This window comes from Hemicordylus capensis, chromosome 3 (genome assembly GCF_027244095.1).
Source record: "Hemicordylus capensis ecotype Gifberg chromosome 3, rHemCap1.1.pri, whole genome shotgun sequence".
Classification (NCBI taxonomy): domain Eukaryota; kingdom Metazoa; phylum Chordata; class Lepidosauria; order Squamata; family Cordylidae; genus Hemicordylus; species Hemicordylus capensis.
In genome coordinates, this window is record NC_069659.1 from 358,211,105 (window position 1) to 358,233,215 (window position 22,111).

A 22,111-nucleotide genomic window follows, 5' to 3' on the forward strand; every position below is an offset into this window, starting at 1 on the left:
CAAAGAGGGAAAGCCGGGGTGAGGGGCAGAAGACAAAACGGGGTCCCTGCAACTGGAAGGAGCTGCCTGCTGGCCTCCTCCTCTGACCCCGGGGTGTACATCCGAAAATCTGCCACAGGAACTGGATCAGGATAGGAGTCCCTGCAAGAGGTTTTCAAAGGAGCACACAGGTAGCGTTGCCATCTCCCCCGATTTTCCAGGTAGTACCCGGATTTTAAGCATGTCATTCACATTGCTGAGCCCACCCAGATTCCCCCGGATTTAAACTTTCATTAAAAAAAAAAAGGCTGAGCCCTAGCCCTTGTAGAAGTGGAGTTAGGGAGCAAAATGTGCCGTCACTAGTCTTCTCAACCGCTAGACTTGGATTAAGGCAAGGAAAGCACAGGAGTCTGACTGGGAGAGTTTCACAAGTACAGCAATCCCTGAAGAATGTTGCCTTTGTTTATCAGCAGGGGATCTCTATCGGGCAGCTAAGAGGATAGTTTGCTTTTTATGTAAATCACTGCCTGCCTACCAGGTTGTGTACTGTAATGCCTAAGGAATTAAATTGTAATGTTTAAGGACTTGACATTCTATGCATGCCTACTTAGAAATAAGCACAGTTGGTTTCAATCAGATCTCTCAAGAAAGTGTGTGCAGAATTGCAGCCTTAATTGGGAAAAAAAAGCATTTTTGTTGTTCTACTGCTGCTAATATGTAAAGGAAAATGGCCAGGCAAAGATATCTTCCCAACTATTGTTGGTAGATATCCAGAGCAAATACAAGTCAACTGGAAAGTGCAGTTGCTAATTTACATAGCATGCAGATTAGGGTACCCAGATTTGAAAACCAGAATATAGTTACTGAAATACTAAAGAATTGTCATAGGAACATAGGAAGCTGCTATATACTGAGTCAGACACTTGGTCCTTCTAGCTCAGTATTGTCTTCACAGACTGGCGGCGGCTTCTCCAAGGTTGCAGCCAGGGATCTCTCTCAGCTGTATCTTGGAGATGCTGCCAGGGAGGGAACTTGGGACCTTCTGCTCTTCCCAGAGTGGTGCCTCCATCCCCTGAGGGGAAGATCTGACAGTGCTTGAACTTCTAGTCTCCCATTCATATGCAACCAGGGCAAACCCTGCTTAGCTAAGGGGACAAGTCATGCTTGCTGCCACAAGACCAGCTCTCCTCTCTCCTCTATGGCAGCCCTGCACACAAGGTGATGAGAAGGGAAAGATGGTGAGGCAGGGGAGAAAGAAAAACTGCTCAGGGTCAGGGGCTGGGGGAGAAACACAGAAGGGAAAGGTTGCAGGGAAGAAAGAGAAAGACCAGGCCCAAGGCCTATCTAGTCCAGCATCCCATTTCACACAGTGGTCCACAGGATGCCTCTGGGGAGCCCACAAACAAGAGGTGAGGGGCATGCCCTCTCTCCTCCAACTGGTATTGAGGAGCATCTTCTTGCCTCTGAGGCTGGAGGTGGCCTATAACCCCCAGACTAGTAGCCATTGATAGACCTGTCCTCTCTCTCCACTCTATGCATAATTTTATACACTTGGATCATGTCTCCCCTTAGTCGCCTCTTTTCCAGACAAAAAAAGCCCCAGATGCTGTAGCCTTAAGGAAGGTCTCCTGATCATCTGGGTTGCCCTCTTCTGCACCTTTTCCAGTTCTACAATGTCCTTCTTAAGAGACGGTGACCAGAATTGTGTGCATACAGTACTCCAAATCTGGCCACACCATCGTTTTGTATAAGGACATTATAATATGTGCATTTTAATTTTCAATCCCCTTCCTAATGATCCCCAGCATGGAACTGGCCTTTCTCACAGCTGCCACGCACGGTGCCTCTGCTCCTTTCCTCTGCTGGCACCCCTTTTAAACCCTGCAGGGGCAGAGATGGCCCCAGAGGGGGGGCTACGAGGAGAGGCAGCGTCTGGCACCTGCCTCAGGCACGCAAGGACCTCAGCCCCGCATCCCAGAACAGCTCCTTGAAGCAGGGCAGGCCCCTCTGCTCAGATGACCTGCCAGCCCCGGTCACCCTCCTCCTCCTCCTGCCTTGAGATGCTGCACTTCACAAGGTAAAATCCAGGCAAGGGACAAGAAGGGCAGCAACAGAGCGGAAGGGGCCATCGGGAGAAGGGTGGGGCTTAGGACGCCTGCTGGTTCCCGCCGGCTGCCTACAGGGTCAGGGTGTTCTGTGAGCACCAGAAATGCAAGCTTGCGGGAGGTAGAACTCACCGGATCAGTTCTGGCACACACTGAATGTTGGAGACTTGGGAGGTGAAGGGTGAAGCCACAGAGGCCTCTTGATCAGAAAGGGAGATCCCAGCATGAGCCATTTTCAAGGCCTGAAAAAAACAAAGCTCCAAACATTAGTCTGAGGAGGAACAATCTCTTCTCTGGGTTCATGCAGGCAGGTGTCCTGGGAGCAGCCACAATCTGTTCCAGGCTGACTTTCAGGCGCCGCACGCGTGCCTCCCTCCCCGCCCCATCCCCACTTCCCATCTCTCCGTGCCCAAGAGAGGGTGAGCAGGGAAGAGGCTGACACTGGTAGAACTGAGGGTCTTCTGGAGCCTTCAAGAACCACGCATGTATTTCAGCATAAGCTTTTGAGAACTGCCGTCCGCTTCATCAGATATCCAGCGTCTTCCTGCGAGGGATGCAGCAGACGGTAGCCCACAAAAGCTTGTGCCTGAAGTCTTGAAGGTGCTACCAGACTCGGTGGTTTCTGCTGCAACAGGTTCACACAGCTGCCTCTCTGGAACTAAATTTGAACATCTGTACTGTTGTCTCCTTCACACATCTGCAAAAACATATGCTTGAGAAAACCAAGGACTCCTGGTCACAGAATTTGGGCCAGGACTAGCCAATTCAAATTCCATCATTCTGCAAAAGCTGATCCTGGATTCCCCCGGTCCAAACCCAGCACTTGAGTAGCGTGACCTCAGGGAGGTGTGGCAGGGCTGCCATTATTTTTCATGCAAGTACAAGGGCAGACTGGAGACTGAACTTGGCAGTTTGGAGACAATTGCTCTGCAGGTGCTTCCAAATAAGGGCTGCCTGACATCCTGACTCAGGCCGCATTCAGACATCGCAGGAACTGCCTTAGAACTGCAGTTTGCAGTTAACATTCTACCCGGGGGGGGGGGGTCGTGTCATTGCAGACAATCCACCATTCCCAGTTTGGGAGACTCCAGAGGCAGGTTAGAATTTCCCCTCCCACTTCCTGGTCCTGGGAGCCGGGTTCCGCCCACTTGTGCAGCCATGCCAGTGCCAGGCTGTGGGCATGGCTTCACAGCTGCAGGAAATCACTCACAAGGGGCGGGGGTGGTTTCTACAGGTCCAGCCTGTCCAGCACAGACCCACCACCACCGTTGCTCCAAGGATCGCAGACTTCAAGCAGTGCTCCCTGGTCGTGCTGCTGGCCCTTTAATTCTAAGAGCAGCCCAGTGTGCCTGCCGGCAGGCAGAGGAAGGAAGTAGGCGTTGTGCAGGGAGGGGCGTGGCGGCATCCAGTCAGGGAACCACACACCATGGAGTGCTGCTGAGTAAGCCCTAGAGCGTCGTCTCCACTGTTGGAGCTGCTCTGCCTCCGAGCTGGCTTCTCACTGGTCGCCTCACCTGTAGCCCCAGTTATAGCGGCGGATGCATGCAGACAACCCAGCAGCCCCTTCTAACAGAGGTTGAGGAGAAATCCCAGCTCCAAATTCCAGTTTGGTAAGTAAACTGAACCCTGTGGTTTGGTTGTGAGGGGCCGTGGTTGCATGCATTCAGACATCACACAAAACTGGAGTTACAGGTTTGCCGGTTCCATGCAATGTCTGAATGCAGCCTAACCCCGCGCTTGACGCTGGGGCTGGTGGAGTCCTTTCCCCGTCCTCCTCCCCTTGTATTCCTGGGGGCTCCTTCACCACAGGGCTGTAGGACGCTGTCAGTGCAGTGAGCCGGGCATGGAGTGGGAGGACTTCTGCCATTTTTAGCACGTTTTCTACGCAAACCCAAGAACAAAAACGACTACTCGGGGGGGGAGGGGGCAGCATGGGGGGAGGGCTGCTTGCCAACATGGCACACCCGCGGCTGTGGATGGAACATCGTGGGCTGTACATGGAAGGAAAGTGCTGCCTCCACGAGAGCGTGCAACGTCAGTTGGGATTCTGCAGGTGAGAAAAGCAGCCACGGGGTGGTGCTAAGCAGAGCCCCTCGTCTGGAAGCACCCTGAGAGAACATTTCCTTGCAGGTCCTTTGCCATTTCTTTTTACCTTTTTCACACCCCAGTAATCGCTCCAGCCGGCAGGCTGGAGGGAAGGAGAAACAAAACCCGCAGCCTTCTCCTAAGTCCCAGCACCACCCCTCAGCTCCACTGACCTGGGCGCTTTCCGATTAGCCGCTCAACAGCAGCAAAATGCTTCCGTTCAAGCAAACCGCTTTCGAAACGTAAACAGCAGGGGGACGTCCTAGCACTCTTGCGAAAATAACAACCCGAAAAAACAGCCACCTTTTAACGCCAGATCTACGACGTCCTAGCACTATATCGTAGCGATGAAATCCGAAAGAAGGCATTGGCAATGTGAACGGCCCCCTGCTGTCTGTGTAGGGACTGCGGTGTCACACGCCAGAGACACATCCTGACCCCGTTGCAGGGTCTAGTCTGGAAAGCGTCCTGCTGGTGCTTAAGTTGTGCTAAACTAACAGTTGTGAATAAATGGATGTGCGAAGATGCTAAGGAAGAGATGGCATCCAGGACCGTCTACGTCAAAGCCCTGCAGGCCCCTCCAGAGCCACCCCCCCTCCCCAGCACAGAGAGGCAACCAGGGGCTAACGAAGAGCCGCTCTGCCCCTCCGGGGAGGGGGCCGGTTGGGCAGCCCCTCTCGCATGAACAAAAAGGAGCCTGTCCGCATCTGGACCTACCCCGCAGTCGTTGGCACCATCGCCACACATCCCCACGTAGTAGCTGGAAGACAAGAGAGAAGAACACCCCCTGGTTACCTCTTCGGTTTCTACACACTCGGGGGGGAAAGTGATTTTCCCTAGGAAATGTGTGGGGGCGGGGGAGCAGGTTGAAGACCTTTCTACAAAGAGTTGGAATTCACTCCTTGCTAAGCCCACAAGTGCCGGGGGTGGGGAATCAAAATGGCCGCTGACCACAAGGACATTGGCTAGATCTCTCATATGCACTTTAATCTTTGTTTTACCCATTTGCCATTTTTACCCATTAGATAAAAATTAATGCACTGTATGAAAGAAAGGAAATTAAAACGTCTTTTTCTGCTACCCCCAGACATGCTCTGATATTTCATCATTATGTACTTCACGTGTCGTTAATAAATAGAACCCACCATGGGATCTCAACCAATTAGACGGGTGATATCCCGACCAGCTCCACTCGCGTCGAGGGGGGAGGGGCGGTTTTTGCCAAGCCCTTCTTCCCTCTGCAGTCCAGGGTGCCCTCCAGAAATATGTCCCTAAGGGTTGGAGGACCCTCAAGAGCAGCTTTCTGCCGGTGTGGGGGCAGCAGAGGGAAAGGGGGATCAGCTAGAAATCAGCTCTCCGCCCCTGAGTGGACTTCTTGCTCAGTTTTGAGACAACCTGTTCAGCAACCAGGCAGCCACAGCAGTTCCTCTTTCAGTGGTGCCATGTGCGGCTGGAAGGGTAGCATGATGAAGACTGCCGCACAAATCAGGAAGACTGCCACACATGACTATCACACATGTGTGCAGGTGGACTGAGAAGCTGTGGCCAGGCACACTTGCGTGCCATCTCAAAGGGCCGGGTTTGCATGAGCATGACACACGGCTCCATATGCCCAGCTGCATGACGTTTCCAGGACAGAAATGCTGCCCAGGCAGGAAGTTCATCCTGTTTGAAGCAACCCAGAGTGTTGCTGGAGGAGAGACCTGGGCCACCCTCACCAGCCCTGCTCTGTGGGAGAGAATATTCCTGCCACCATCACCTGAACTGGAGGGAGAGGGAGTGCCTGTATGGTGGGGGGTGTCCCTTTGGAGAAGGCAGAAGGTGCCATGAAGCGACACAATGGGCCATCTCTCCCTGGCTGGCCACAAGCACACACATCCCGGGGCTTCTGGAGAAGCTCGCCACTCTCCCTCCCTGCATTCTGACAACCTACTCCAGTTTCTGAAATTCTTCCACCAGGCTGGACTTCTGCACTGGAGACATCCGAGCAAACACAGTTCCATTCAGAAGTATCTGCAGGCAAAAAAAAGATGTGGGTTGGAAACGCAGCAGCTTATTCAGACCATGAATGGGGCGGGGGGGTGGGGGGCTTGTCTCTTCCTCCAAAAGAAAACCCCAGTCCCAAATGCATGGTCTGCCAGGAAGCCCACAGCTGCAGACTGTGGGGCAGCTGGAAGAGAAACTCCCCACTCGAACTGGGGTTGAAGCGGGGAGAAAAGGTTGTGGGGGCGGGGGGAGTTCAGTAAAATGAGAAGCGGAGCTCCTCAAATGCTTAAGATGAGAAGAAGATCTGCTGCACCCCTGAGTAAGGCCCACTGACTTCAGTCCAAGCCAGCAGGAGTCTGACCCCCTGAAGGACAGGAAAGGGAGCTTCTTTCTGCCTCACAGATGATTCAGTAGTGGGAGACTGCCCACCTCTCTTCCTACAACTTACTTTTGGCAGCAAACTGTTGAAGTGGCTCAGGAGGACCTGATAGGATTTCCCATTCAGAGCAAAATGGAAATCGTTGTCTGCAGTGCCTGGTCCAGAAGGATCATCTGTGCCCTCGATGGTAATGCAAGGATCCTGGAAACCAGGAGAGAAGGATTCCCAGCACTGATTATTCCCTGCTGACTATGTCTATAGCCCACCTTCCTACCAATGCAGGCAAGGTGTCTTACAGCCATAGCCTATGATCGGCCAAAAGATACAAGAGGGTAAAGGGATGGGAAGGGAAGAGGAACATGAGCCCAGTCAGGTACCCATTCTTGACGCCATCTCACATCAGTGTTAAAAGAGGAGTGGGGGGGGGAGGCTGTGGATGGGGGCTGCTCTGGAAGGGGGAAGGAGCCAAGCAGCAGCTGGTTGGTGCTGATACCCAGTGGAGGGGCTTCGCGGTCTCACCTCTCCCTCAGAGGGAGCCAGAGCTCTTAGAACCTGGGAGAGTGCAAACCAACCAGAAAAAATAGTAGTTCTCCAAAGAAAGCCCCTCCCACGCACCCGCCACCCCTTGGGGAGAGAGGAGAGAGGTGCAGGCTGCCGGGCTTCCAGCTCCCATGTCCCAGCAGAAGTGGCCACTTCCTCTCCAACTGCCCCCACCCCACAACAACCAAAGAGACCATCTTGCTTGGAGGGGAGGAGAAAGACGGCACGTGAGCCTGAAGTGCTCAGCATGTAAAGATCTAAACATGTTGCTTGTTGTATGGTTCTTTACTGAAGCTTTTAAGTAACATAGGAAGCTGCCATATACTGAGTCAGACCCTTGGTCCATCTAGCTTAGTATTGTCTGCACAGACTGGCAGCGGCTTCTCCAAGGTTGTGGCAGGAATCTCTCTCAGCCCCATCTTGGAGATGCTGCCAGGGAGGGAACTTGGAGCCTAGATGCTCCTCCCAGAGCAGCGGCTCCATCCCCTGAGGGGAATATCTTGCAGTGCTCACACTTCTAGTCTCCCATTCATATGCAACCAGGGCAGACCCTGCTTAGTTAAGGGGACAAGTCATGCTTGCTACCACCAGACCAGTTCTCCTAAACCACTTTGGGAGGTCTGCCTGAAAGGTATGACATAAATGCCATAAATAAATAACGTGAAATCCATCCCATATCGCATGTGGCTGCACCCGTGGCATTTCCCGACAGGTGCAATCCTAAACATGCCCTAGCAGGGGCCTCCCAGGCTGTGATGCCTGGCCTGTGTCTAGACCTCGCCCACCAGCAGGAAAGGCAGAGACAAGCCTTATGGCCCACAAGCCAACACGCTTGAGCCCACTGACAAAATCAGTCCCGCCGCTGCCACTCATCTTTCCTTTGCTTCCATGGTGATGAGGAGGAGACTACAACAAGGGGTAGAATGTCTGCACCCTCCTCAGGGATCCCGACTGTATTCTTCCTTCCCTATTCATAACCTTCAAGGATCCCTTTCCTGTGACTCTGATCTCTGTGCTGAACTACACACCTCCGGCATGCCCCACAGCCGCTGCCGCCGCCTCCAAGTGCCAGGGATCTGCATGCTTTGGAAGTAAAACCAAGCTCCCAAAACTAGCTACCCCTGCTCACTGGGCCAAGAGGCACCTTCTTTTAATGGGGTGATTCTCTTAATTGAGCAGGGGGAGAGTAACTGGCCCTCTCCACCCCCAGCACAGCACCCTTCCAGTGACTGTTGCTGGTGTGTGTCCTATGTTTCTTTTTAGATTGTGAGCCCATTGGGGACAGGGATCCATTTTATTTATTTATTATTTCTCTGGGTAAACTGCCCTGAGCCTTTTTTGGAAGGGCGGTATAGAAATTGAATGAATGAATGAATGATAAATAGTGGGAGGAATGGCAGTTGTTGGAGTGGACACTTACGGAGGTTCCCCACCAGATGCCTAGTACAACATCCTACCCAGTACAAAAATCTGTACCAGGCTCTGGATTTGCTGCCTTACATGGATTTCACCTGACTTTTGTTGCACATCCTCCATCAGCTGCCAGGTGATGGAGGCTGAAGAGGATCCCTCTGGCAGGCTTGCTTCCACGAGAATCACTTTGCTGCTTCTGGAAATCATCCTGGAATTCTTAGCGACCGTGATGGCTGTTTGAAGATTGTCACCTGAGAAAAAAGCCTAGGGTTTTAGGGATGCTTTACAGGCTGCCCCCTTGTGCCCCTACTCTTTAAGAAATAACATAAATTCAAGGTCCCTCCGTCTTGCTGGTCTGAATCAAGATATCTGGAAGCAGACATGCATAATCTGAAGAAACCCTGAAGGTTTGGGAAAATGAAAGGAGTTGTTTGTTTTGTCCAAACGGGGAGGGGCATGGCTCAGCTGTAGAGCACCTTGTGGGCAGAAGGACTGAAGTTCAGCCCCCAGTCCAAACATCTCTGGTAGCAAAGAGGGAGTAAGAGCCTTTCCCCTGGGGAGTCGCTGTCAGCTGGGGTTGAAAATACTGGGCCAGGTAGACCAAGGGTCTGACTGCGTAGACAGCAGGTGCCGAGGTTTGTTTTAAATCAAGCTGCAAGGAAGGGGGAACGGAAACTCCTCCAGTAGAGACTTGACTCAGTACAAACTTGAGTCTTGGTCCAAAGAAGTGCTGAAGTACTTCACACGCAAAGGGTTTTTTGGCTTCTGTTTCTTGAGCAACACACTCCCCTCCCCCAACCATCTCCACCATCTCCATCACTCTATGGCAAACAGCTTTTGAAATTCTTCAAAGCACCATGGTGGCCCACGAGGCAAAAATTCAAAAAGACGACAACACCTGGTGGCAAGTTCTATGGAACATTCATCCGGCTGGATGTTCATCAAAATGAAAAGCGGGGCTGGGGAAGACAGAGGGCTTGCCTTCAGCCATGCTCTCACTCAAGCACGCCTTCCAGTCGGAGAAATACAGGCAAACCTCATTCTCCCTCAGAAGAGGGTGGTATCCAAAGGAAGTCCTCGGCACGTGAGTCGAGGACTAGCGGGTCCAAGGCGGCAAGCGACACTGTGCTCCAATGTTGGGAGTTACTTCTGCATTTGGCAAGCAACAAGGGGGCAGGGGTGGCAGGGAGGATCGCTGCCGCCCCGAAGATTTTGCTTAAACCTGGAGCGCCGGAGTGGGGACAGCGGCGAGAGGGGTAAGTACAACCCTCCGCCCTTAAAGCAACACACACACCCAGCATCAGACTGCGCCTCCGCGGTCCGTGCACATCCTTACTCTGTATCTGCAGCTCTGTGTATTCATGCATGTCTAATTGACACCCGGTTTCATTATCCTCAGATACGAAAGGATTAACACCCACCTAGGATGCTGGAAGTTACCACGGAGGTCACTTCCTGCTGCCATTTTGTCCAGAGGAGATAGGAGGAGCCATTTTGTGGCTCATTTCTTCCAAAAAACCCAACCCCACCCCCACAACATTTTCCCAGCAATTTTTCATGGTTTGGGGAGCATTCTGCAGATGTGGGGGGCATTCCTTAGCACATGGGAGCATAGTATAGTAAACAGTTTTAATTATTTTTGCCTTTTTTCACGTTTTTTTCACCTTTTTGGTCCATTGTGGAACATAACCCTCATTTCCCCATAGACATAATATTTTGTTATTTGCAGGAGCAGGTGAGGAACAGAACCCCAGCAAGTAACGAGGTTTGCCTGTACTCTGCTTTAAAACAGAAGTTCTCACTGCTTCTCTATTGGCTATTGTGCAATTTTACACCACCATCTGCTGGTCATTGGCTGTCAGTCCACGATGAGAAGCAAGGTTTTTGAGACTACCTTAAAAATAGCCTCAAAATCCGCAATGCTCATCATGGATTGGCAGTACATGGCCAGCAGATGGCACTGTGAAATTGCATGACAGGCAAGGGCATCACCTGACTGAAGATGTAGAGAAGCAGTAAGAACAGACTGTGGAACTTGCTTTCAGACCTACATGGCTCCCTCCCTCTCTCCCAGCTTTTAGGAGTAAAGTGAAGAATGTCTTTTTTATAAAGGCTTTCGGCCAATGAGCTGTCCTTTGCTCTTTTTAAACTTTTAGCTGTACTTGTCGTCCTGTTTTAATTGAATTGTTTTTATCTTGTTGTCAACTGCCCTGGGGTCTTAGGAGGAAGGGAGGTATAAAAATAAATAAATAAACATAAACCAACTTCCATTTAAAATGGAATATTTCTCCATCTGGAAACACCCTAAGAGAAAAAATCCTCATGCAGATCTTGATTTTAAAAATGAGACAAGTGTGTAGATCTTGGGGTGGAAAGAGAAACCTTGATGGCACCATCACATTTCAGAAATGCCACTCAAGCTGACTGGAGCTATGAAGAGTGAGAGAAAGGCAGTTCTGGGGTCACAGGAAAAGCAAGGAGGAGATATTGAGGGGCAGTACAGCAAAGAAAGGAAAGGCGGAGAAGAAGACACAAGTGGGGAAACAGCATAAGAAGGGCAGGCACGAAAACAGAAGAGGCATTTAAGAGGTTCTGCAGACTGAATCGGGACGTGGCCTGGGTCACATGGGGCAGGCCACCAAGTCAGAGCTGTCCCTGGTCTTCCTCGTGGCAGTGCCAACCACCCTCACAGTGCATGGTCTGAGCAACGTCTCTCCTGGGCCAAAGCCAGACAAGCAGCCCCCCTTAAGGTACCTGTGACCATCACACTCCGGATGCGGGCAGCACTGAGCTCCTCCAGGACAGGCTTAGTCTCATTCTTCAGCCGATTCTCCATGATCAGGAGGCCCAAGAAGGTCAAGTCAGACTCCATCTCCTCCCTTGGACAAGTCATAAAGCAAAAAGGCGAGGGAGTTACTTTCGTAAGTGTAAGTAGGACAATGGATGGTCCAAGCAGGAGCCAATTCAGCAGTCCAAAGACCACGGAGGCACACAAGTCTCTCTCTGGCTGACATGCCTGGCATGGGGGAAACTGTAACCACAGGTTTTGTTCCTGTCATGACATGTCTAGACATACATACTTTGAACATCTGTGGGGCAGAGGTATATATCAAGAGATTTCCTCTCCGAGATCAAGCTCAGAAAAATCCATCCTTCTTCTTTGCATCTGAGCAGAATGCTGATTGGCTTGACCTCATGACAGTCAAGAAGTCTCCCTCCCTCTCTTCCCACACCTCGAAGCAATTTTTCCAATTCAAAATAATCAAATGTGGGGGGGGGGGTAGGAATAATAATAAAGTGCCAGGCAAGGGTTTGATTGGACACACAAAGACAAACAGCCCACGACTTGAAGCATGTTTTGCAGGGACATCTGCCTGCATCGTAAGTGGAGTGGCTGTGATGAACATTGACTGCGATAAGGCAGGATTGAGAAGCTCTGTCAGTAAATGTGCCTAAGCCTGACCTTTCCAAGCCATTCAGGTCTGTACCCTCCTCCTTGGAGAACTCCTTGTGTGCAAAGGCAATGACTCGGAAGCCTTGGGAAGTGTAGAATCTGAGTCCCTTCATGAAGTTCCCTGGAACTGTTGGGAGAGAAAGAAGACATCCCCAGGAGAAAGGGAGAAAGAGACTCAGTCAGTTCCTGGCATCTCCTAACCGGTGGGCCAAACAGTCAAATGTAGCTCTCAAGGAGGGGGAGGGGGACACAAATCCTCCCCTTGGCTACCCAGGGGAGGCAGAGGGACGGCAGGCACAACATTCCCAGGACACCCAAATGCAGGTGAAACTGGCCACCATTCTCAAAAGGGGATGGCAGCCTTAAAACTAAGCAACTCACACTCAGAGCTGGGAGAGCTGGAAGCAGACCTGTCTCTGCTGAGCCCTTCTGGCAGGTGTAAAGATGGCCTGCTGTGTGCTCCAGCCAAATCAGGGTCAGGGAGAGAATCTGGTCCCTGGGAATGCTTCCCTTCTCCCCCTCCTATGCTACCCAGCATCAGGGGCGGTGTATTAGAGCAGACACACCCCGATGAGAGGAGTTGTGAATGCCAGGCTTACCAAATCAGCATGCAGGACATCCACAACCTATAGAGGAGACTGCAGGTCCCTGGTTGCTCAAGTGGACTAGAGAAAGTCAGCGCAGGTAAGTCCAGTGATTGGGACGCTATGCCAGCAACAAACCCCCTCCCTAGCAGGTCCCTCTCTTTGGCGTGACTCCAGATCCCTCCTCTCCCACTTTCCCCACCTCTTCTACCCACATGCTCTCCTCTCCCCCATCTTCACCCCACATCTAATACAGAACATAACCCCCCCCACCCCCAAGCAGGGACTGTGTCACATCAAGAAGGTTCAAGAAGGAGCAACTGCCCAACAGTAATTCCACAGGCTTGCCAGGACCTCTACAGGTCTTGCATCCAAGTCCTAAGGGGAAAGACCTGGACTCTTGCAGACTTTGTGGGTCACACTGGACTCTTCTTGTTCACGAGGAAGAGAGCACCACTGCACCTCGTACCCAACTTCAGTGTTACACTTGCACTGCAGAAAGTGGCACCACTCTCCGTGTAGGACGGCAAGCACTGAAAGTCAGCCCCACGCTTTATGAATGCTGTGGGAATCGCGCACCCATCACACCATTGCTTACACATGCCGGGGAAGCTTGACTGGACCAGACACACGTGTACATGGGTGCTTAAAGAAGTGTGCAACATCCACACATTATGTGGAAGCGACAGGGGTAAGGTGTGGAGCTCCCCTAACCCGGAGCAATAATGGGCTACCAACCCCACTCCCTGCTTTTGGCCATGCACACGTTTCCACTCTCTGCCCCGTACCGGTCTTTGCTTTGCAGAAACTGGCCACCATCTCCGGGGCTCCCTTCATGTAGAGATCAAAGGTTCCTGTCTTCCCCATGTCCTGCGTGATGACAGACATCCTCTGGAGAGAGGAGCAAAAGGGAAACTGGCACAGAATCATGATTCCTTCCACGGAAGCCTGCCAGGGGATGACAACAGAGAGTCCTGAGCTGGATGTCTCCATGCAAGTGGCTTTAAGAGAGTTTCACTGCTGTGACTCCCCACCCCCCACCACCAAGGGACCCTAGGAACGGAGGCTCTTAGAGGAGCCAGGGCTGGAAATCCTCATAGATATACACTTTCTGGGGTTCCATGGGATAAAGCTAGACCACTACATCACCTGAGAGCCAGTTTGCATTCAGTGTCGGTGGTCTGCCCAAGGAGGGAAGCAGCAGTCATCAGGTTCCTGCCACCATTCATGCCCCGGTCTTCTCCTCTCTACTCTCAACAGTGTCCAGCCCCTTCCAATGATAGTTCCCCTGCATTTCTCCATTTGGCCTTCCCTTTTTTATTTTCCTACTCCAAATCAACTTCTGGATGGATAGTGACCCATCAGGATACCCCGAAGTGCTCTCCATCTTCTGGTTTAAGCCTGGCTTATTTTCCCAAGCCGTTTCCCCACTAAGGTGCACACTCTGGGCTGGGCCAACGTTTGGCTTCCTTTTTTGTCAGTTTCCACCATGGTGGGGTGGTGACTTCAAAAGCATTGCCAGCATAGCGGCTGCTCAGCAAAAGACTCTGTGCTTACCCGGGAAGCGGCAGGCCCTGGCTTAACAACTGTGCAAGATTCTGCTGGGCTGCTGTGAGCATTCTCTGGACTGGCCTCTTCTATTTCCTGTGCACACACACACACAAACACACATAAAACAATACAATACACCCTTTGTATGGGAGACATTTCTAGATGGCAGCTTACAGACAGAGCAGTGGGTGTGATGAGATTCAATAAGAGTGAGGGGAAAGCCCCAGCATGTAATCCTGGAGACAGGATTCAGCATCCCAAGAAACTGATTGCTGGGAAAGCTAGGACCAACCAACGGAAGTACTTTTTCACACAACGCATAATCTACTCGTGGAATTCTCTGCCACAAGATGTGGTGACAGCCAACAACCTGGATGGCTTTAAGAAGGGTTTGGATAACTTCATGGAGGAGAAGTCTATCAATGGCTACTAGTCAGAGGGCTGTGGGCCACTTCCAGCCACAAAGGCAGGATGCCTCTGAGTACCAGTTGCAGGGGAGTAACAGCAGGAGGGAAGGCATGCCCTAAGCTCCTGCCTGTGGGCTTCCAGCGGCATCTGGTGGGCCACTGTGTGAAACAGGATGCTGGACTAGATGGGCCTTGGGCCTGATCCAGCAGGGCTGTTCTTAAGTTCTTAAGAATCGTCTGGTAGTTATTGTTGTTTTCCATGTAAAAAGAGGTCAAGCTTCTAGCCCTTCTGGCTGTACAGACAGACTGAAATGTTTGGGCTGTGTTTGCCAACACCTCATAAGCCATAAGGACAGCTGAATCAGATTCCCAGCGGCTAGAGAGCAAGACTTCCATGCCCTGCAAAACCAGAAGGAATTAAGCAAAGCAGAAGACAATGCAGAATACAGTATGCAGAATTAAAGAGATTTGCTGCACATGCATAATCCATGCAGGGCACAGAATTCTTGGCTCCTGATTCCCAGTGCTCTGAGTATGTACACACAACTCGTGATGACTGAGACTGGTCTGGTGCTCTGCCAGGAGCAGGAGAGCCTGTACACTCGGGAACTTTCCCTTCTTAGAAACTCTGGCGATTTGGCCCTCACACATCTTCACAACGAGAACAGAAGTCCGGTGTTGTCCAAGGGGGAGTGGATCGAATCTTGCCACATGGGGAGGACGGCTGGTCTTGTGATAGCGAGCATGAATTGTCCACTTTGCTAAGCAGGGCCCACCTCAGTTTTCAGTTTGATGGTAAGATATTCCCCTTAGGAGATGGGGCCATAGAGCACAGGGATGCTCCCAGACAAGATCCACTGGTGTTGTGAGCCCATGACTCTCACCTGTCCTGCATACCCATATGCTGCATTCCCTGCTCTGTGCATCCAACATAGACACCCGTGCCTAGAGTGGACACCACACTGAGGCACTCTAGCATCCCAACCCTATTGCATGGCTTCTGAGCCCCAAGACCTTTGACCACATTGCCTGGCAACACACCATGTCACTCTCACCTGCACCTGCCCACACTCTCACTCCTTCAAGCTACCACACAACATGCCCAGCAGCAGACCGACACTCCACCCACAGGAGCCGGCAGGGAGACCTGACCAGCCATGTGGCAGCAGCCAGCTCCCCTGCCTGTGGGACCCAGCTGCTGTCCAGGATGCCCCCCAGGGTCCTTAGATGGGCCTCATCCTCCCATGGGTTCAGACAGGGCTTGCTGATGGCACCACTCTCTTGCCTGTGGAGTCCTGCAGGACAGCCCCTTTCTGCTTGGCTGCCTTCCCTGCTCCCTGCTGGGGTGATCACAGCTGAGCTGCGGGTGGCAGGGAAAGAGGCAAACTGCGACTCCCTGGGATGCCCCCCCTACCTGCCTGGTGGATGAGCAGCTCCAACATGTCCCAGAAAGTCTCGTGGGCATCCGAGAGTGCCACCCACAGTGCCCTCAGGGCCAGTGGGATTGGGGCTGGTGACGTCATGAGCCCTTGCCTGACTGAGGGCAGGATAGGGCCCATTGGGAGGGCACCCGGGCCCCTGGAGGACCAGGCAGGTGGGCCTCACAGCCACACAGAGCCACTGCCTGGCCCAGGGAAGTGATTGTGTGCCTCACACCCCATTTCAGAGGGCTCCCTCCTGCCCTCCCAAGCAACGTGTGAGCCAGCCCTACATTTTAGTGCCTGGTGAACAGCCTCCCAACCCCCCACCCCTCACCTTCTACGTACAGAGCTCTGCTGAGCTCCTCCAGACCTTTGGCCCTGTCCTCCATCCCCTTTCCCCGGAGCCCTCTCCTCTACCTGCCTCTGGCTTCTCAGCACAGCTTCAACTCCATCTCAGAGCTTCTTCTTTGTTCTCTGCACTGGAGCTTCTACTCTCACCTCCTCCTGCTCCTGGAGCTTTCCCAGACAGCAGGCTCTACTGTGAGTTTGAATTTGCCCCCCCAAAACAACACAAAAAGTGGATTTTTTTACCCCGGACATAAATCAGGCTACACTCTAACGTACAATTAAAAAACCGAATTGTGTGTGAAGTGCTCCCCAATATCTTGCATGGACTGGCGTGAATCTGGCCGATGTACGAATGCACACCCTCCATTCTGGTGGAGAAGCGAGCTAAAAGCCCCGTCTGGGAATGTTCCTGGGCCCCACGTGAGAGTTATTCCCAGCCAAACTGGTTTTTTTGTTCCCTCCCCAAATGTCTCAAGCTACCATTGTGAGCTTTGTTCCCTGAGCAGCTGGAATATGCAGGAACATTCAGAGACATCTTGTTCAAACCAGCTCAAAGTGGTTCATCGCATCATTGCCCACAACCTCACTGTGGAGTTATTCACATGTGGCTTCATGCTGCAGGATACATGTTGAGCAAAGCCACTTCAAATCACACTTGTGGCATTGAGGAAAGCTGTCCCTCCCCTCTGCTTTGCTTTTGCAAGTTCACACAGCATGCTTCTATGTTTTCCTTCTAGCCAATGGGGGCGGGGGGGGAGAGAGAGAGATTTCTAAAGAGAGTATCCCTCTTATCATGATCTTATCAGGCGTTTTCAGAAAAAGTAGCTTAAAACCAGCATTTTAAAAACCCGGAAATAGAGATAAGCTAGAATTCGTAAGACAAAGCCCGATTTGTGTGTGGAGAGGGTCCAAGGATCTCGAAGGGATTTCGGGGTAAGTTTGGCTGTTGTGTGAACGCACATGCTCTCTCCCGAAGGAAATTCGGGGCAGAAGCCCTGTCTGTAAAGCCTCCCTGTAAGTGATCCATAGTGATTAATGTTGTGTTGTATTGCTAAGGAGAAGACTAAATATCTAACAAACAAATAAAACAAATGCCAGAGAACTGTCTTGCTCCACACCCTCAAAAATGCACACGTGCATCAAACTGTTATTTGAACTTGAAATAATGCATTATAAACACACAGATGAGAATGCATCATCAAGTTAAGCCAAACGCCTTAATTAGCTCCATCAAGGGGTATGTTTTGCCAAGCAAAACTGGCAACAGACCAAAGCCAGAATGCCTCCTTCCGCATAACATTTCAGGTTCTTTTTCTGTTGGGTGTGATCTGCCCTTGCTCTGTGCGTCCTCAGATACGTGAATATGACGCTTAGTGGGTCCTCTGTGCCAACAATGTGACTGCCAGGCGGAGGGCACGGGGTTGGGAAAGGACAGCTCAGGCTGATCACAGTTGAGCTAAGCACATGCAGACTCAATCCAAATCCAGACATAACAGGAAATCGGAGGTCCCTTCACCTCCGGTTTCCTTACCTGCACACCCGAATTCGGAAAACCGGAGTTTGTGGCAGAAAGGGGCCTGCGTTCTTCCTCCCCAAACTCCAGTCTGAACTTTTGGTTCAGAGTGGAGTTTCACCACCACAAACTCCATTTCAGTGGCGCTAGTGTTACATCTGAACCCTGGCACCGCAGTTGCAGTCCCATGGAACCGGAGTTGAGGGAGGGAGCTCCTCACTCACTCCAGCCTGATTGGCTGTGTGGGCTGTCCTGTCAAGAAGGAGGCCCGCACAGTCAGCTCCCCTGCCTCTCTGCAGTCTCACTCACTGCAGAGAGGCAGCTCTCCTGAACATCTGGATTTGGACTGGAGAGCAGGGGGAGTGCGGGGTGCGGAACCATGGTCCAGTGGACTGCCAGCCACTCTGCCCAGAACAGCAGGCCAGAGGCAAGGGGAGGGGGTCTGCTCCAGGGACCCACGGTTCCGTGATGCAACTGAAAGCGGCCATTATGTCTGCATAGTATCTACACCTCCAGCCTCAGGGGCAAGATGCCTCTCAATACCAGTTGCAGGGGAGCAACCGCAAGCGATAGGGCATAGCCACACCACTCGCCTGTGGACTTCTGAGAAGCATCTGGTAGGCCACTGTCTGAAACATCAAAATGCTAGACTGGATGGGCCTTGGGCCTGATCCAGATCCAGCAATGCTCTTTTTATGTTCTTATGTTGCTGTTTATTCAGGGAACCATGTGCAAGATTTTCAGTGCGACAGAGTGCTTTTTGCCCTGGCTTGACCCTGCTAATCACCACCTCATAATTCTGACACCCAGCCGCTACCTCACCTTCTTTTCCCTGTCACCAGCTTTGCATACTGAAACAAAGGGCCTCCTGGACACAGCTGGGGAGAGCCTGAAAGAAAGCCCCTTTCTTTGTTCCCAGGGACCTCTGAGCTGAGGTCAGCATTCTGTGACAGCCCAATCATCCTGGCACGCCCTTTGTGTGGGGCAGCTGCCCAGAGCCACGTGAGCCAGTGGAGGTGAAGAAGAGGCACGGCTCTCAGATCCTCGCTGCCGCCTTGCTAGATCATCAGTTAATAGCTCTGTGGAAGGAGGCTGATCAGATGTGCCCTGTCTAAGATGTGGCCCCACGGCAAAGCCCTGAACTCGGTGCAGCTGGTGAAATGCAGGCCTCCTGCCCGCAAGCCGCTCCCTGGCCATCAGGGTGTGCCTAGTGGCACTGTGGACAATCCCAAGGACCTCCCTTCCAGCACTCAGAACCAAGAGGGGCACAACCTCTCCCCATCCCTCCCCCAAGGCCTTTTGTGATGCTGGTCAGTGGGGCGAGCACATTCTTGGAGGAGGTGCACTTCGCCCTCGTCCTCCAGCCCATGAATGATGCCAAAGCAGCAGCTCTTGGATGGGAAGCATGGGCAGGCTCAGGGGAAGTTCCTTGCCCTTTCAAGAGCTCCTCTCCACAGAAGGTGTGCTTTCCCCAACCCCACCCCATCCAGCCCCACCCCACCCCACGGCCTCCTGCCCTGCAGCACACCGACTCTCTTCTTGCAAGGGCCCCACGAGCTTCCCCTTGCAGCCAGCTGCCAGGAAAGCTGCCCCACCACAGACTCCGTCCCGGGCCAGGGCAGTCTGCTGCCCAGCGCCAGAGGTGCCCCTAAGGCACTGGGTTGGCCAGGGCTGGGGTGGGGGGCTTCTGCATAGGCTGCGGTGCTGAGAACTGACCCCACGACCTGCTGCTTGCAGCGGCCCGTTCACCCTGCTGCATGTTAGAGACCCCTGACAAGACTTCTCAGGTTGCAGACCTGGGCATTTCCCTGCAAAGACGTTGGGTTCCTTGTTTCTCGGCATTGCCGATGCTTGCTCAGTTCCTTGGGAGAGCCTTACAGGCCAAACGAGATGTGAAGGGAGCCTTGGGGAGTTGCCATGCAGGGTCTCTCCTTGCTCATGTCCAACACAAGCACAGCTTGACCTGACAGCATCATGGCACCTGGTGCATCTTGTGTCGCCTGCTACCAGCCAGTGACGGGGGTGGGGGACACACAGCATGAGCTGTCACATCCAGCTTTGCCTGGACTGCACCCTCAAAGGAAGGGCGATGCAGATGGGTGGCAGGCAGCAGCTCTCTGCATAGTGCCTTATTATCACAACTTCACACTTGGCTCTCAGGCTGTGTGTATGACAGAGAACGGTCTAAAGTCCTTCTGGAAGAAGAACCAGGTTCCAGACAAGAGTGCAGAACAAGCCTTGTAGCACACAAGGAAGCGTGCAACTGCAGAACCACAAATCATCATAATCAGCAAGACTCTTAACAGGAAACCCACATTACGACAATCAAATGATGAAAGACAATCATGTTTGTGTGGAGTGGCTTTGTTCTGCCTACGCAGTTCTCCTCTTTCAAGAAGTCCTTTGGAAGTCCTTTTTCAAAGGAAGGGAGTGGCAGCCATGAAAAGGGCACGGAGGTGTTTCTGAGGCTTTCGCCAGCCAGCCATGAGGTCTACGCACTTCACCCATCTTTGCAATGAGGATTAGCACCGCGCCTCCCCCCCCCTGCCCCCCCGGATGCTAATTCTGCACTGGAGAGCAGATCCCAGGCTTGTGGGCCAGTGCCACACACACAGCCCCGCCACATGAGTGCCCTGCCTCCTGGACCTGCCTGTTGTAAGGGGAAAGCACTCACCCAGCCAGTGCCCTCAAACATTTTCATGTCCATCGGATCTCCCTGGATCTTCCCGTCCAGCAGCAGCAGGGAATGGCAGGTGGCCATGGCTCGGCAGACGGGCCCCCAGGGCAGAGGGCAGCCCGAGGAGAAGCTGTGGAAATTCTGGAACCTGACACAAAGCCAGAAATGAGCCTGTGTGGCGGCTTGGCCTCCGTCCTCAGCTGCTCAGGCCCAGACTGGCCATGGCACTGAGTACGCACCAACCTTCGTGGGGAAGGGACTGTGGCCTGGTGGGCAGGGATCCCACTCCCAGCACAGCTCTGCTTGCCCGGCCACATTCCACAGCCAGGCAGAAGGAGCCGCTACGACAAGGGCTGCCTCCTCTGCCACCTGAGGCCACGCTGCCTGCTGTGCAAGGCTTGAGCGAGCTGAGCAGCAGGCCTCACGATCCAGGTTGCCCTGGCCTTAAAGAGCCCCTACAGGGGGCCAGAAAGCAGCAGCAGCAGCAGCAGCAGCATTTGGGACGGCCCCTCCTTGTTGCACAAAGGAAGCAGCCAGCGCTGAGGTCTGAAAGGGGCGTAGCTATAATTGAGCGAAAGGGTTCAAAGAACACGGGCCCCCAGCTCCTGAGGGCCCTCCAGCTCCTCTCCTCCCTATTTTCTCCATTATCGCCAGAGTGAGGGATGAACACGGGCCCCCTCTCCCCGAGCTACGCCCCTGGCCGTCCCAGCATCTTTAGTGACACTGCAAAGGAATGAATCCCGGGGGGCGTTTCTCACATCACATGGGGCAGCCATTTGGGCTGGCAGAATGCCTGAGGCAAGAGTAAAGGTTAAGTCACCCGTTAGCCCAAGCAAGAAGTTCCACGTGGACATTTCCAAAAAGTAGGGGTGGGGATATGTCATTTGCTTCTTTAACAAATGTTCAAAACGGCTGTTTGTTTGTATGCACACGGCAGCTTGCAATTTAAAGACAACATCTCCCAAACCAACAGTAGAGCAAAGTATCAATAAATGAAATGAGGAAGCAATGGAACCCCAGCAGTACTGCAGGCCAGCAAACAAGAGAGCCTCGACGAGAGCAGCCATCCCTTTCCAAAGGCCTTCTGGGAAAGGAGAGTTCCATCCCCCGGGAAGGCAGCTGGATGAGACCTCCCCAGTCCGGCATAGCAGGGCTGCCACCTAGAAGATCCTACTCCTTGTGGAATCTATGCTTTATGCATGGGGGCTTTTTAAAAAGGGAAAAGGGGAAGCACCTGCAGCTGCCCAGGTATTTTCCAGCCTCAAGGACAGAGAAGCAACTGGCCGAGGACTGCCCAAGTCAGCAGGACCCAGCCATGGTCTTCTAAGGGGGCTACCAAGTGCTGCTGCTGCTGTGCAGCTTCTGCTAATTCCAGAAAAATCGTCATCAAGGCAAACAGGTTCACCCAGTCATCATGGATGACCCAGGTTCTAATATTATGAGAGAGGGAGAAAAACCTCCTTCTTTCACTTCCTCCACACTACGCATAAAACTAATTATACAGTGGTCCCTCGACTTATGAACTACTCGACATCCGAATTTTTCGACTTACGAAAGGAAAAAGTGGCCGCACGCTTACGAATTTTTCGACATCCGAACGGAAAACCGTTGGCGGTTTTAGATGCGGTTTCCTCGACTTACGAATTTTAGATGCGGTTTCCTCGACTTA

The 22,111-nt window shown here is 52.5% G+C and overlaps 1 protein-coding gene across 9 annotated transcripts in view; it reads right to left on the minus strand.

Annotated features, from left to right (window-relative positions):
* The window catches only part of ATP13A5 (ATPase 13A5), a 94,767-nt gene that overhangs the window by 13,674 nt on the left and 58,982 nt on the right, over window positions 1–22,111 (minus strand). For 8 of the 9 annotated variants that reach the window (XR_008319264.1, XM_053308478.1, XM_053308480.1 and 5 more), the window contains 10 exons: window positions 20,440–20,590; window positions 14,083–14,169; window positions 13,314–13,473; window positions 11,951–12,068; window positions 11,242–11,366; window positions 8,575–8,738; window positions 6,604–6,735; window positions 6,103–6,182; window positions 4,887–4,929; window positions 2,217–2,326 (listed from right to left, as the gene is read on the minus strand). Coding sequence is in view for 8 of the 9 variants with exons in the window: in XM_053308478.1 (XP_053164453.1) it covers window positions 2,217–2,326; window positions 4,887–4,929; window positions 6,103–6,182; window positions 6,604–6,735; window positions 8,575–8,738; window positions 11,242–11,366; window positions 11,951–12,068; window positions 13,314–13,473; window positions 14,083–14,169; window positions 20,440–20,590 (1,170 nt within the window). In the remaining variant the exon portion in view is untranslated. The remainder of the gene's footprint in view (window positions 1–2,216; window positions 2,327–4,886; window positions 4,930–6,102; window positions 6,183–6,603; window positions 6,736–8,574; window positions 8,739–11,241; window positions 11,367–11,950; window positions 12,069–13,313; window positions 13,474–14,082; window positions 14,170–20,439; window positions 20,591–22,111) is intronic. The other variant, XM_053308477.1, reaches the window with a different exon arrangement.